Source organism: Poecilia latipinna, unplaced genomic scaffold (assembly GCF_001443285.1).
Source record: "Poecilia latipinna isolate Pla-1442-1.1 unplaced genomic scaffold, P_latipinna-1.0 Scaffold225, whole genome shotgun sequence".
In the NCBI taxonomy this organism is placed as follows: Eukaryota; Metazoa; Chordata; class Actinopteri; order Cyprinodontiformes; family Poeciliidae; genus Poecilia; species Poecilia latipinna.
The window spans coordinates 103,707-116,257 of NW_015112841.1; the positions used below are offsets into that span (position 1 = coordinate 103,707).

Sequence of the window (12,551 nt, forward strand, 5' to 3'; positions counted from 1 at the left end):
ATATATATATATATATATATATATATTGGCTGCCTTGTACAGATTTCTTCTATGTTTGCTGTTTTTTTGTTGTCACACTTCAGTTAATTGATGGATATAGAGCGAGTGAAAGAAAGCTACAAACAGTCAATCTGGTCCTATGTTAAAATTGAACTTTCTCAGTAACGAATGTGATTTTTGTTTTTTTTTTTAAAGTAATCCTACTAGGTAGCTACTACCCTGTACAGTCAAGAAATCCCCTATAGTCTGCCTGACAACATGAAGTAGGACCAGATCTGTAGAAATTCATGAGTAGATGAGAAAACTAACTTACTGACATCATTACAAATCCATTTCTGAGGCGTTGTGAATTCCAGTCAACCACAGTGAGAGCCATTATCAGCAAGTGGAAAAATGACAGAACAGCGGTGAATGTTGGGAAGGAGTGGCCGGTCAATCCGTGATTACAGCAGAGCGCTATAGGCGGCACATGCGGAGGCTCACAAAGGAACCCAGAAGAACATCTGAGGCTTCATGATGCATGAAAAAAAATAAAAATAAAACTGGGTGAGTCTCAAGGTCAAAACCAATACTGAACAAACAGTAAAAGGCATTTACCACAAAACATCTTGATGATCTCCAAGACCTTCTAGGAAAACAATCAGTAGCATTACAGAAAAGAAAAGTGGCCTAGTCAAAGTCAAATCCTCAAGACTCGCTACCAGTAACAACAAAGCCGTGTTGGCAGATCTAAGGTTGACGCAATTCAACAAGTTAATCGGTTCAGGAGGCAGTTACATTTTCCGCATCGGGTCAGATTGATTTGGAAAGCTTTTTGTTATTAGATAAAAATCACAATATGTTTTAATAATCCGAAACATTAAAATGTGAAAAAACTGAAGAGATCTGAAAGGGGAAATTATTTTTTTCCCCAACTCGTTATGTCAGTGTAAAACTTTATGAGCTAATTAGAGGAAGACAGACATAGCAGCCCACTGGAATGTTTTTCAGTGGTTTTGGCTCAAAAAGACGTTTTAAAACTCTAAAACAAATCATAAGTGCAGAACTATAAAATCGACGGATAAATCCAAAATAAATGCAACGATTTCACCAACCTTCTGTTATGTTTTATAAAACCACAGCTTATTGTTACACAGAGCTTTAACTTAGAGAAAAGAGCCACATTTTAACATCGACGTTAATATCCCGCTAATAAAAGATTCACTGCAAAAATGGAGGTTTTAAGAAGGAAATGCAGAAATAATTGTGGGTTTTTTTTCCCTTACTGTCCTTCCCACATAGTCACACTCATTCAACTATGAGCCCATAGTTGAATGAGTGTGTACGAGTGCAGCTCAGGTTAAAGTAAGCGCTGCCTTTTCATGAGCGAAATTTGTGCGTAATGCGAGCAAAAAAAAAAAAAAAAAATCCAGCATGAAAAGCCAAGGATGCCGGCAGAACGGGGCTCCGGACTTGATGCTTTTCATTATTCTGAGTTATTATTAGGGCCATACACACAGTGTGTGCAATGACGCGTGGTGAACCTCGGCTGGAGACGGACAGATGAGTACATTTTCCTCAAACAGTAGGCGACCGCAAGATGGTTCACAAAGAAAGAGAGCAGAGCTCGGGGACAGAAACCGAGGGAATCAGACGGAAAAGCGTCCCTGCTGAAGCTCTGGGCCAACAGACCTTATCTCAGCAGAGCTCTGCAGAAATGTTCAAACTTCTTGAAGATGATTTTTATTATTATTATTATTATTACTGAGATCGGGAAGAACGTAATTGTTAATAGAAACCCCCAAGTGTTGGAGACATGCTGAAGAAGGTGAGATGAAACTGAAGTGATTTTGTTTGCCTACGTGCAAAACGTGACAGAAAACGAACTTCTCCTCCTCATCCCCTGAAACGTGGCGCTTTACTCGAGAATGAGCCGGAAATCTGGTTAGAGTCAAACCAGTTGGAGTCAGCTGTGGATTTGAGTCTAGGGTTGAACGTGAAGCCGGAGTTACAGATGGTTCAAATCCACATGTCTGCGTTGGAGAATCCGTGAAAAGAATTGAAAGCCACTTTTACAAACAATCCCTAAATAGTCTGACAGATTTTTAGCCGTCTTGAGTTCAGCATACAAATATTCGTTGTCGCACAGATTTTTATTTGTAAAAAAGAAATATGTGAAAACGGTATATCCTTTCCCTGTGTTGGCCTGTCACATGCCTGGAGGTAGTATAGCAAAATGTGCAAGTAGTTCATGGATTGCGAAAAGTGTGGCGGGAATTCTTCACAGCTCCCAACATTCCCGTTAGCCAGGAAGGTAAACCAAACAAATGGGTTCCAGAAGAAGCTCAGTGGGACATTAAAAAACAGAAGAAAAATCAAATGGAGGAACTAAAATGATGAAAGGGTAAAGGTCATGTGGATAAGCGGAGGTGTGATGTCTTTTTTTTTATTTGTCCTGCTAGCTAGCCTTAGATAATTGTCATTTAGCTGTAATTTATTTGTCCTCATCTTTAGTCTTTGCTTCAGGAAACAGTTCCAACACAAAATGAACGAGTCCCATGTGACTGAGCGAGCAAGCAGTCTGTGCTGCCATGGGAAAAACTGACCGACTTCAGACCCGTTATGGATTGTTGTTTTTCTTATACACAAGAACCTTAAGTTGTGTCATTTTAACCTGTTTTACTTGTGGCATTTTAGGGTTGAGAACCTCTTCCTTTTAGCTTTATAACCTGGTTTCCAGGTCTTCACTCCCACATGCAGCTGATTGAAACACCAGCCACCTCCTTTAAATCTCGTCTGTCCACAAGCACATTCCAGCTGTAGACGGAAATCACTTCTGACGATGCCACACCCATTCCTGCTCGTCTTTCAGTCAACAAGTGACTTTTTTTTTTTTTACAAAGACATTTCTAACGATGTTCCGATCGTCTTTGTTTACAGGTTTCGAAGGCGGCGGCCGACCTGATGGCATACTGCGACGCGCACGCCTGCGATGACCCCCTGATCACCCCGGTGCCCACCTCAGAAAACCCTTTCAGGGAGAAGAAGTTCTTCTGTGCTCTGCTTTGAGACAAATCAGGGATTGTTGTTGATTCAAAGTACAACTGTACAGTATGTATGTACATGTATGTACAGCACATACGTGTACTTCCTACTCAAACAAGACGTCGGTGTACTATAGTAGCCTCACATAAAAAAATAAAAATAAAGCTGCCAATGTACCTTTAAGAGTCATCTACAAAATGTCTTGGTCTAAATTTCTTGAATCTGGGAAATTTGTACAAAGGGAGAAAAAAAAAAAAGGATTTGAGTCAAAAAATGTGAACATAATAAAGATCATGAAGATGCTATAAAATCCTAAGCGGAAAAACTGTCATCTGATTTCAGACACGTATATCTCATGCTCGAAGAAGCTACAAGTAACTGCTAAAATGGACAAAATATTCATCGAATATTATTTTTGAATTGTTGTAACATGTCATAATTCAGTTTATAGCTTTCAGTGGTGCTATATGTTCAGAAATTACAGGTGAAGTTTGACATTTACCCTCTAAAAATTTGTTTTACTTTGGTGGTTTCTCATGTATGCTGATGATATTGAGCTTTTTCTACCAGAAGGTCAACCTTCACGTTTTGGTATTTTGGCAGTTACCTGTACCAGTTAAAGACAACAGCTGTATATGAACTTCAACATATAATTTATCAGTTTTGTCAAGATTTAACCTTACACTCATTTATAGTATCGCCGTGGCGTGGATGTTGAAGCGTATGTGTGTGTGTGTGTGTGTGTGTAAGGCTAGGTGCTACTGTGAAAGCTAAGCAACAAGTCCAAGTATTTGAGCACTGTAAATTGGAAATTTTATAGTTCGATAGCACACCGACCCCATTGCAGCTCACTCCAGCGATTATTTAAGGACATTTGACGTGTACTCGAAGAAGCAAACATTAGCTATTACATTAACTCTGTCGTGTATGAATAATTTTCTATTTCTTTAGAGCACAAAGCAGCTGCAGCAGTTACGGCGTACTTTTGCAGACGGGTGTGTGTGGCCATCTAGATGAGAGACGTTCCTGTGCAGAGAGCCCGCCTCTTCCAAAGTGTTTTTAATGGTGTTCATGTAACAGGCTACTTATGTTTTAAATCCCTGCGTTAAAAAAAAAATAAATAAATAAATTATCTCTGGCATCTGGAATTTTGTGACCATCCCTTGCATTGTCAGTACCTTGCAAAACATCGAATCTGGAAAGAAAAAAAAAAAAAAGTGGCAGAAAATCTTACCCTGGAAAATGAAGCACTGAAACAATAAAACTTCCTGTCATCAAAGATGAACTCTCTCTTGTGATTTTTTTAAGTGAACATAAAACCACAGATGTGCTTGAATGTGACACATGCAGTTTATTGTTTTATAATAAACACAATAGAAAAGCTGAAGTTTTCACAGTTCGGATGAAAACACGTGGGCCAGTGTTTTTTTTTTTTATATATAAACGAAGGAACTGCAGTGACTCGGGTCAAAGCTGTTCCTGATACAGATTAGAGAGTGTTATCAGATTTAAATACAACAGCATGCTTTAAGGCATCTGATGACTTCATATACAGGTGAAACGTAAAAGTGGATGTGAATAACCACTTAAAAGCACAGCAACACACTTTATTTAGACGTCTGGTAATGTAGCTTACATCTCAACAGTATCTCATGTACATTCCCATGTTCAGCTCCAGAGAGAGAGACCTTAAATCAGATCTGCTGTGGTCTAATTGTGATGTTGTTCCAGGAACAGCAGCTTCTACACGTATTTTCAATATCACTACAATAAGAAGAATCGCTTTTATTCTCAGCAAAATGCTACAAGCTCTGCGAAACCCTTCAAACGCGACGCAGTCTGTGGTGGATTACAGCACAACGTTGGTAAGAAAATGGAGCGAGTACGCTGAGAACTGGAGGTGAATAGAGATAGTTGTCTGAACCCTAAACCTTTACTGAACTAGTAAAGCAAAGTATTTTTTATTTTTGCTTTTAGATGTGAGAATACAACAGCAGATTATCAGTTGAATTTACATTTGGGGACATCCGAGCCAAGTGATCAGGCTAAAGGTCGACATTCATAAACAGATCTTTTATTCAGATAATTATAAAACACAGTTGTGACATTTAAAAGGCCCTACCTAGACCATAACAAGCACAAATGCAACCTGACTTATCAGTAGCCCACAAGCAAAAGGAGAAGTCGGTGTTCTATTCTTTCCAGCTGAAATTTATCCATTAGTTTTTGCATAATAAGGAAATTACCAGTGAGTAAACATTGCAAGCTGCCATTATTGTATAGCTTACAAGCTTGGTGAGAAAAGTAATGAAAGAAGGAGCTCTAATCTGAATGAATGGCATGTAAAAGAGCACACGTCACTTTACTTATTTTGTGAAAACTACTGAATACTTGTGACTGAACTGACTGCTGAAGAGGTAATGTACATTTCAGACTTCACAAGTTAGAAAAACAACATGATTGGCAACCGGGGCTTATAGGAAGGCGTCGCACCATTCCTTAAGACAGCCATAGCAGTCGCGCTGCTGCTTGGCGTTTGCTCCACATGTATCTTTGAGCCAGTCCCGGAAAAGCTCCTCATCTTTCTTCAGAACCAGGAACTGCCCAAGGACAACATAGGCCTACAGGAAGAAGAGGAAGAATAGGACATTATTGATTAAAAGAACTGCAGTAACCTTTCAACATAGAGAGAAACGTGTTGTTAAGCCACTGAACTTCGAAAAGCTGCTCTGGCTACCATTGATCCGCGCCTCTGCTGTAGTGTTAACAGATTGTTCAATGTGGCAGCGGAAAGGCAAAGCTAGCTGGCGTTTTACCAACTTTGTATCAAACCGAAAATGAAAGACAAGAATCTTTCACGTCTAAACTAGTTTGTCACTACCCAGGAAATTCTATAAAATATATCAAAACCAATAAAACTGAAACTGTAATGAAGTTCTGCATATTTTTATGCAAAAAAAAAAAAAAAAAAAAAAAAAATCTGGAGCTCTAAGTCATCTTTTCTGTGTTGGAGCGCAGCTTTCCTTTTATGTTAACCCATATGTTATGATTTATTTATTTTTTACTTTTTGTCAAAAACCAAATAAAGCTTAGGGTCATATGCTTTATATATACACACACACACACATATATATATATATATATATATATATATATATAAAAAATTCCTTTCTTTTCAATCAAAACGTACAAAACTTCCTCTATTTTATAATAACAGTAAATTATATAATCAGTCGAAATCCGGACAGGCAAGTCAGACCTGAAACAAAACAGGTCACTGACCTCTGACCCTTTATCAATTCACCCAACATACATATGTGTACATATAGTACAAGTGTACATATGTTCACTTCATAAACTGTGACATGAAATATATATATATTTTTTTTCTAAATGTACAAAGAAATAAAAAGACAGACCTTATCAAAACCCTTTTCCTCCAGCTTCCCTCCAAGGACTTCTCCGATGCCGGCTAGAGCCATCACAGGTTTCTCACCCATGGGCTCAGCCACGAACTCCTTATGCTTTTGGGAGGTTGAAGACATGGCTGTGTCAAAGATCCAAGGGCTGAGCTGCAACATGAAGGATCACAAAATAATCCGGGCAATAGCAAATGACATAATTATAATTTATTTATTTAAAAATAATAATAATAATAATAATAATAATAATAATAATAATAAAAACTTTTTAACTGCTTTTTTGGTCAACAATATTTTGCTGGTATGACAAGGTATTCCTTTACACCAAATTATTTCAGCTATATAAACACAAATGTATTCAACTCCATCTAAAAGAAATACTTCCCAACACGTGTTGAGTTGAGTAAATAATATAGGAAATAAGTAACTACCAAATAGCTAGTATGTCTTAAACTGTAATCGGAGCTTAATCGATATCAAGATTGTTTTGATTGTCCTTGCTAATCAGGTTTACGCAAACGTTGTGCATCAAATGAAGAGCAAAGTTTACCGCAAGCTTCACGTAATGCTAGTTATGTTCGTTCCTGACCCATAATAAGGAATCTAGTCTCATCATAGTGGAAAATCTATCGTGTATTTGTTAGAAAGCTCGCGCTCCAGAGACAGCCATGAAATGGGCGCGCAACGCCAACATTTGTCACAATGACCGGACTTTCACTGCTAGCTGCACATTCCATTAAAAAACCTCTGACCCAAAAATCCTGCAAGGCCAGAGGGTGCGAGCCACTTCCAAACATTGCGCAATCCATTAAAAAATCTCCGAGGAAGCTTCAGGTTTGAAATTAGCGCTACTCAGACATGATGTAGCTCAAATTGAAGGCGCCTTAAGACTAAAACAACAACAACGTTTCTCAGCTTGTTTTCCTTCTCTTTGTTGCTTACTATAATCTACCGCTCTGTAATACTTACAGTAAATTTACAGCTACAGAATATGGCAGCGTGGAAAAACGTACCTTTCAGCGTCCAGTTCAAAATAAATGAAACCGTAACTGGGCAGCTATTTGGTTTCTGTTTCCACCGGCACCCACAATGCATTGCGCCCGCGCCAGCACGTCATTACTTTGAGGGAACTATTTGCCCTGCGCGTGACCTGGCAGGCGCAAGATATTAAAACGTAAAAGTTTTTGACGTGACTTCGATAGAGGGCCATCATTAACATAGGCATGTATTGTTGATTTTGAGCTTACAGATATATTATGAATGGCTTTTTTTTAAATTACAGTCAAATCAAATGAATGTGAAAAATAAGAGTTAGTTCTGTAATTGCCTGAAGTAAATGCTTTAGGATTTTTTGTTTTGTTTTCCCCTTTACTGCAGCATTCTTGGAGAGACAGGAAAGACAGGACCTTATAAAGCAATGTATCTCTACCTCGTGTAATGTTTATGTTTCATACATCTTTCTACGATATTACCATTACTGATGTCACATTTAACTATTTCTTTGTAGAATATCTTTTTTTGTTGCCATGTTGGTAACTCCTTTGTGTCTATGAATGTCTTTTAAAGGATTCAGTCGCTTGATTTATACATTAGTCAGTAAATTTAAATCATGTAGAAATAATTTGCTTCGACATTAATTGCGCTCTAGAACCACCACTGTCTTTTGGACCTTCCACAATGGCTTTTACTAACTCTGGTTAAAAAATTATTACAAATTATATAATCCCAAAAGCAGGTTTTAGCTTTTTCATGGAATAACTACATTTAATTTGACACCAAAAGTACCAGTAATATCTTTGCGGATCTATTTTTCTTGTCATTAAATTAGAAACTGTGCTTTTTCTTTTGTTACATAAATCTGCACAAATTATATTCCACATAGAAGAAAATGGATCAATGCTCCTTTTTCAAAGGTTTCATCTTTTTTTTTTTTTTAAATTCTAAACCCAGAAATAAAATTATGGTTCCATAAGACATTTCTCACAGTAGATATTTAACAATAATTGTAAGGTGCCTTTTCCCAAAAGGTCAGGTAATAGTTGCAACTCTAGGTGAGCTTTATTCAGATGGACTGAAGGTAAAAATGTCTCTCTGGTTTATAAAAGTTGCAGACACCTGACGTGGACAATCCAAAAAGTACCCAGTGTTTTCAATTTTAAAAGAAAAGCTTCTTGAAAATAAGTAGAAGAAAGCCACGAGAAAATGCTAGCTGTAGAACCCACGTCCTTTAAGCAAAAAACTAAAGCAGTTCCACCTTTTGTAGGTTTTGCATCTGCATTAACAGACAATTTATAATTTATAGAGGAGATTAAAAAACAAAGTCTGGAAAGCTAAGCAGAGTCTTAAGATAAAAGACGAATACTTTCTTTCTCTCAACATTAACTCTGCAGAATACTAAAGCGACCATTTCAGGAGGCTCAGTTTTTATCACAGACTAACCCACACCTGTTTAGAGTTTGCAAACAAATCAGCATGAATTTGAAGAAATTCCTGAAAGCTCTCTGGAACTGAAAGTGAAATGTTCGAAGCAGGCGTAGAGTTTGAAATCTAAAATTAACAAGCGAAATTATTTCTCTTAATGGAAAACGAATAAGTAAAGCACACATTGAGGAAAATGACGTTTATTAAGATTTAAGTAAGAGTATACAAGGGCTAATGGGTTGTGCAAGGAATTGCTCTCAGCGTCAATATTGTGCGCATTAATCACCTTCCTCCTGACACCTGTGACCAGCGTTTGCAACCGTCTTTGGGAAGAGAGCCGTGGTCGAGTCGGCAGGAGGCGAGCTTCGTTTGTACAACTTTCAGAGCAGCCGCTGGAGAGGAGCTGGATTTAAAAAGCTACAGCAGCGGCCTACAGCTCGGCGAGAACGTTGGAGGAGAGGCTGCAGGTCAGCCCAGTGCCGTCCGGCTCCACGTTGATCTTCTTCACCACTCCGTCTTCCACCAGCATCGCGTATCTGAAACGGATTATTCAGAATACGAGGGATTCAGATCATAATCGGCACAGCGAGTAAGTAAGTAGCCATCTCTGAAAACAACCACAATTACAGCTTTAAAAACTTTCGATTTTTGAATCGAACGTTTTAAAACTCTTTGAAACTTTTGAAATCTGTACCAGATTTATTTCGGTACATTCACAAATACAAACATTTTAAGTGTTTTGCGGTTAGCTATATTTATAACTTTATACATTTTGTACTTGCCAAGTAAGGAGTATCTTACACTCATAGTCTAAGATACATCAGATTATTTTAAACTACACTTTATTGACTTTCATTAAATTCCTAAAACAGAGGTTTTATTGATTTCTTTTGTTGTTTTAGGTCCAATTTAACAACTTCACTGGGTTACTATTTATTAGAAAATGTAAAAAAAAACAAAAAAAAACTGTAACAATAGTAAAGGGCATGAAACCTTATTAAGACAATATAGAGAAACCTTAAGTTCAGAAACATTCAGAACTAAATTAAACTGTAATTGTGGCATTAAAATCACACTCATAGGTATAACAATGCTTACCTCTTGGAGCGTTTGTTGCCCAGTACCTGCACAATCGTATCGCTGTCGAGCAGCAGGTCGACCGCCTAATGAGCACAAACAGGAAGAGCTGATGAGTACAAAGACTGTGAACTAAACTGGCATATAGGGGTCATTTATTTTTTTACCTTTGCAAATGCACCAGTGGGATCAGCCAGCATTCGAACCTACAGAGAAAGAAAAGAAAACAAATGAATAAACACTTCTCCACACTCGAAGCATGCATTTTGCATATTTCTATCCGATGTATACCTTTCCGTCCGCTCCATGCTCCTTTCCCCATGCAGCCATGACAAATGCATCATTGACAGAGATGCACGCCACCTCCTGTATACCTTTACTCCTCAACTCCTGGGCTTGCTGCACGAAGCCTGGAAGGTGAGTCTGCAGGCAGCAGAGAAAGAATGAGGGCGGCTGATGAAAAGGTCGGAGTGTGGAGGAGGGGCAAGCGGAGTCACCGGCGGGGGGGGCCACACCTTAGAGCAGCCGGGGGTAAAGGCTCCGGGTACGGCGAAGAGGACTCCTTTTTTCCCCTTAAACAGCTGATCCATGGACACTTTGTTTCCTGGTTCACCCTCCTGGACCTCCACTGCAGGAAGAGCTTCTCCAACCTGACCGAGATCAGGAAAAGAAAGATGATTAAAAATTGTCCTCCAGTAACGCCGTTTTTTTTTTTTTTTTTTTAAATGTTCACTTTATTTTTTTTCCATACGAGCTAGTAGCATTTATTTTGCAATTTAAGCTAATTTTTCATTTTTAATTTGTTAAAAAAAACATATTTTCATTTCTCAGCTTTCAAATAAATCTTCTTATGGAGCACAGATGAATCTGAACACAAAGGAAGATGGATCTGCATTTGACTATTTCATAGTATTAGACTGAAGTTAACTCAATTTGGACTCATACTATAGTAAACCTGTATGACCTAGACTATATAAATAAGTTACACGGAATCTGACATGGATTAATAAGTAGCTGTTTGTCTTTTATACCTGATTTTATTGGTGAGATAAATATCTTTACTGACAGAAATTTTGGTTATTCCAAAATACGCAAATACCGATTAAAGGCCACAAGATGGAGACAAATCACCATACTTACAAATTATATATTTATTTATTAATTTTCTTGACATTTTCAAAGAGTGCAGCGAACGTAAACGTTTAAAGTTGAAAAACACAGGTTGACTCATGCACATAATTATTTGCCCTCCATACAAGCAACTTGACAAAGCAGAATGAGGAAGAGGAATGAAGAGCGAAAAGACTTATATGTGAATAAATCCCTTCTGTTCTGCACCAGGAATATCTTTTAATGAGTAAAATGATTTCCAAAATAGTCACAAGGAAGTAGTGTTAACTAAAGAGGCCCTTTATTACCAAATGTTAGGTTTCAGTCGATAGCTCCACGTCGAGCATAACTTGCTGCTGAATGACAGCAAACGGAGCAGTATCCGCCATTCGGCTGTCATGGCGACAATGTGACAGCTGCGCGAGCTACAGCTACACCCCAAAAACAACGTAAATAGATATATTTTTTTGCAGGGCAATACTTGTTATTCCGTTCGCTAAAGGTCAAAGGGCGTTAATCAAAGCTAACGCTAACTGAAAGTTTGTTACCTTAATCGGCATCTTGGTGACTGGAGAACAGTGCAGCAGTCTGACGCACCGGAGGACTCGGGGGGTTTTAAGGAGAGAACCCGTAATGAAAAACATAATGGCTCCGCTGTAGCTGCGCAGCTAACCGGGGCTAGCGTTGAGGACTGCGTCACGACTGGCGAATTATGAAACGGTGCGTTCAGAGGCACGTCAGACTGATTCTGCTGCCACTCTGTGTTATTTACAGACACAGTACATGCCCGTGGATGTGTCCCACCCAGAGTTTGTCTGAGTACTTAACCTATCTTTCAGGTTCAGGCCTGCTAAATCTGTATCACAGCACCATCTGCTATAGCAGCCATAAGCTTCAGTGTTTAATAGTGATGCTAATACAGGTTTGTTTGTAGAGCTAATTATCCCTTAGCTACAGTCTCTGCTAAAGGGATCGTGGCCATGGTATCCACAGCTGTTCCTGTCAGCTCAGGTTTGGGCTAGTGGTTAAGGAAACCACTAGCCACGCACACCACAAAACTGGCCTATATGGAACTGTGGCAAAAGTGAAGTACTGCAGTCTACAGTTTCCTACAATCACAGCAGGGGGCATAGCAATCAAGTTGAAATGTGCTCTGGTCAGATGAGACCAAAATTCAACTCTCATCCTAAACAGAGAATCATTACTGTGAAACATGGTGGTGGTAGCATCATGCTATGTGGAGGTTTTACTTAGACAGGAAAAGTGGTCAGAGGTGATGGTAAGATGGATGCAGCTAAAATCAGAAAGCGTTATGACAGAAAGCATGCTAGAGGCTGGAGCAGAGGTTCACCTTCCCAGCATTCAGCCTGAGCGACAGTGGAACAGTAAGTGGCTCAAAGTTCAAACCTAAATCCAATTGAGAGTCTGTGGGGAGACTTGAAGGTCAAAACACTCTGCATCCAATCTGGTCGAGCTTTTGCCGTTTATTATCAACTA

The 12,551-nt window shown here is 38.8% G+C and overlaps 3 protein-coding genes across 3 annotated transcripts in view; 1 reads left to right on the plus strand and 2 right to left on the minus strand.

Moving 5' to 3' along the window:
- gng3 (guanine nucleotide binding protein (G protein), gamma 3) overlaps window positions 1-3,307 on the plus strand; it is a 7,660-nt gene extending 4,353 nt beyond the window's left edge. The window contains exon 3 of the mRNA XM_015031960.1: window positions 2,920-3,307. Within this exon, the coding sequence (XP_014887446.1) occupies window positions 2,920-3,048 (129 nt within the window). The 3' untranslated portion in view covers window positions 3,049-3,307. The remainder of the gene's footprint in view (window positions 1-2,919) is intronic.
- Window positions 3,308-4,355: 1,048 nt separating this feature from the next.
- banf1 (barrier to autointegration nuclear assembly factor 1) lies at window positions 4,356-7,567 on the minus strand. The gene is made up of 3 exons (XM_015031959.1): window positions 7,460-7,567; window positions 6,444-6,596; window positions 4,356-5,645 (listed from the first exon to the last, which is right to left on the minus strand). Exons 2-3 carry the CDS (start codon window positions 6,567-6,569, stop codon window positions 5,499-5,501), a joined length of 273 nt encoding a protein of 90 aa, XP_014887445.1. The 5' UTR covers window positions 6,570-6,596; window positions 7,460-7,567; the 3' UTR covers window positions 4,356-5,498.
- Window positions 7,568-9,051: 1,484 nt separating this feature from the next.
- Window positions 9,052-11,928, minus strand: prdx5 (peroxiredoxin 5). Its single transcript, XM_015031964.1, has 6 exons — window positions 11,603-11,928; window positions 10,460-10,594; window positions 10,236-10,367; window positions 10,112-10,150; window positions 9,966-10,030; window positions 9,052-9,403 (listed from the first exon to the last, which is right to left on the minus strand). The coding sequence occupies exons 1-6, from the start codon at window positions 11,696-11,698 to the stop codon at window positions 9,298-9,300; spliced, it is 573 nt and encodes a 190-aa protein (XP_014887450.1). The 5' UTR covers window positions 11,699-11,928; the 3' UTR covers window positions 9,052-9,297.
- Between the last annotated feature and the right edge of the window lie 623 nt (window positions 11,929-12,551).

Bases quoted from the DNA above. Each gene is read 5' to 3' on its own strand.
- banf1 (XM_015031959.1), bottom strand. From the start codon at position 6,569: ATGTCTTCAACCTCCCAAAAGCATAAGGAGTTCGTGGCTGAGCCCATG. The intron at 5,646-6,443 runs GTCTGTCTTTTT...TTCTTCCTGTAG, and splicing joins AGGAAAAGGGTTTTGATAAG to GCCTATGTTGTCCTTGGGCA.
- prdx5 (XM_015031964.1), bottom strand. From the start codon at position 11,698: ATGTTTTTCATTACGGGTTCTCTCCTTAAAACCCCCCGAGTCCTCCGG. The intron at 10,031-10,111 runs GTAAAAAAATAA...TGTGCTCATTAG, and splicing joins CCACTGGTGCATTTGCAAAG to GCGGTCGACCTGCTGCTCGA. The intron at 9,404-9,965 runs GTAAGCATTGTT...AATCCGTTTCAG, and splicing joins GGCAACAAACGCTCCAAGAG to ATACGCGATGCTGGTGGAAG.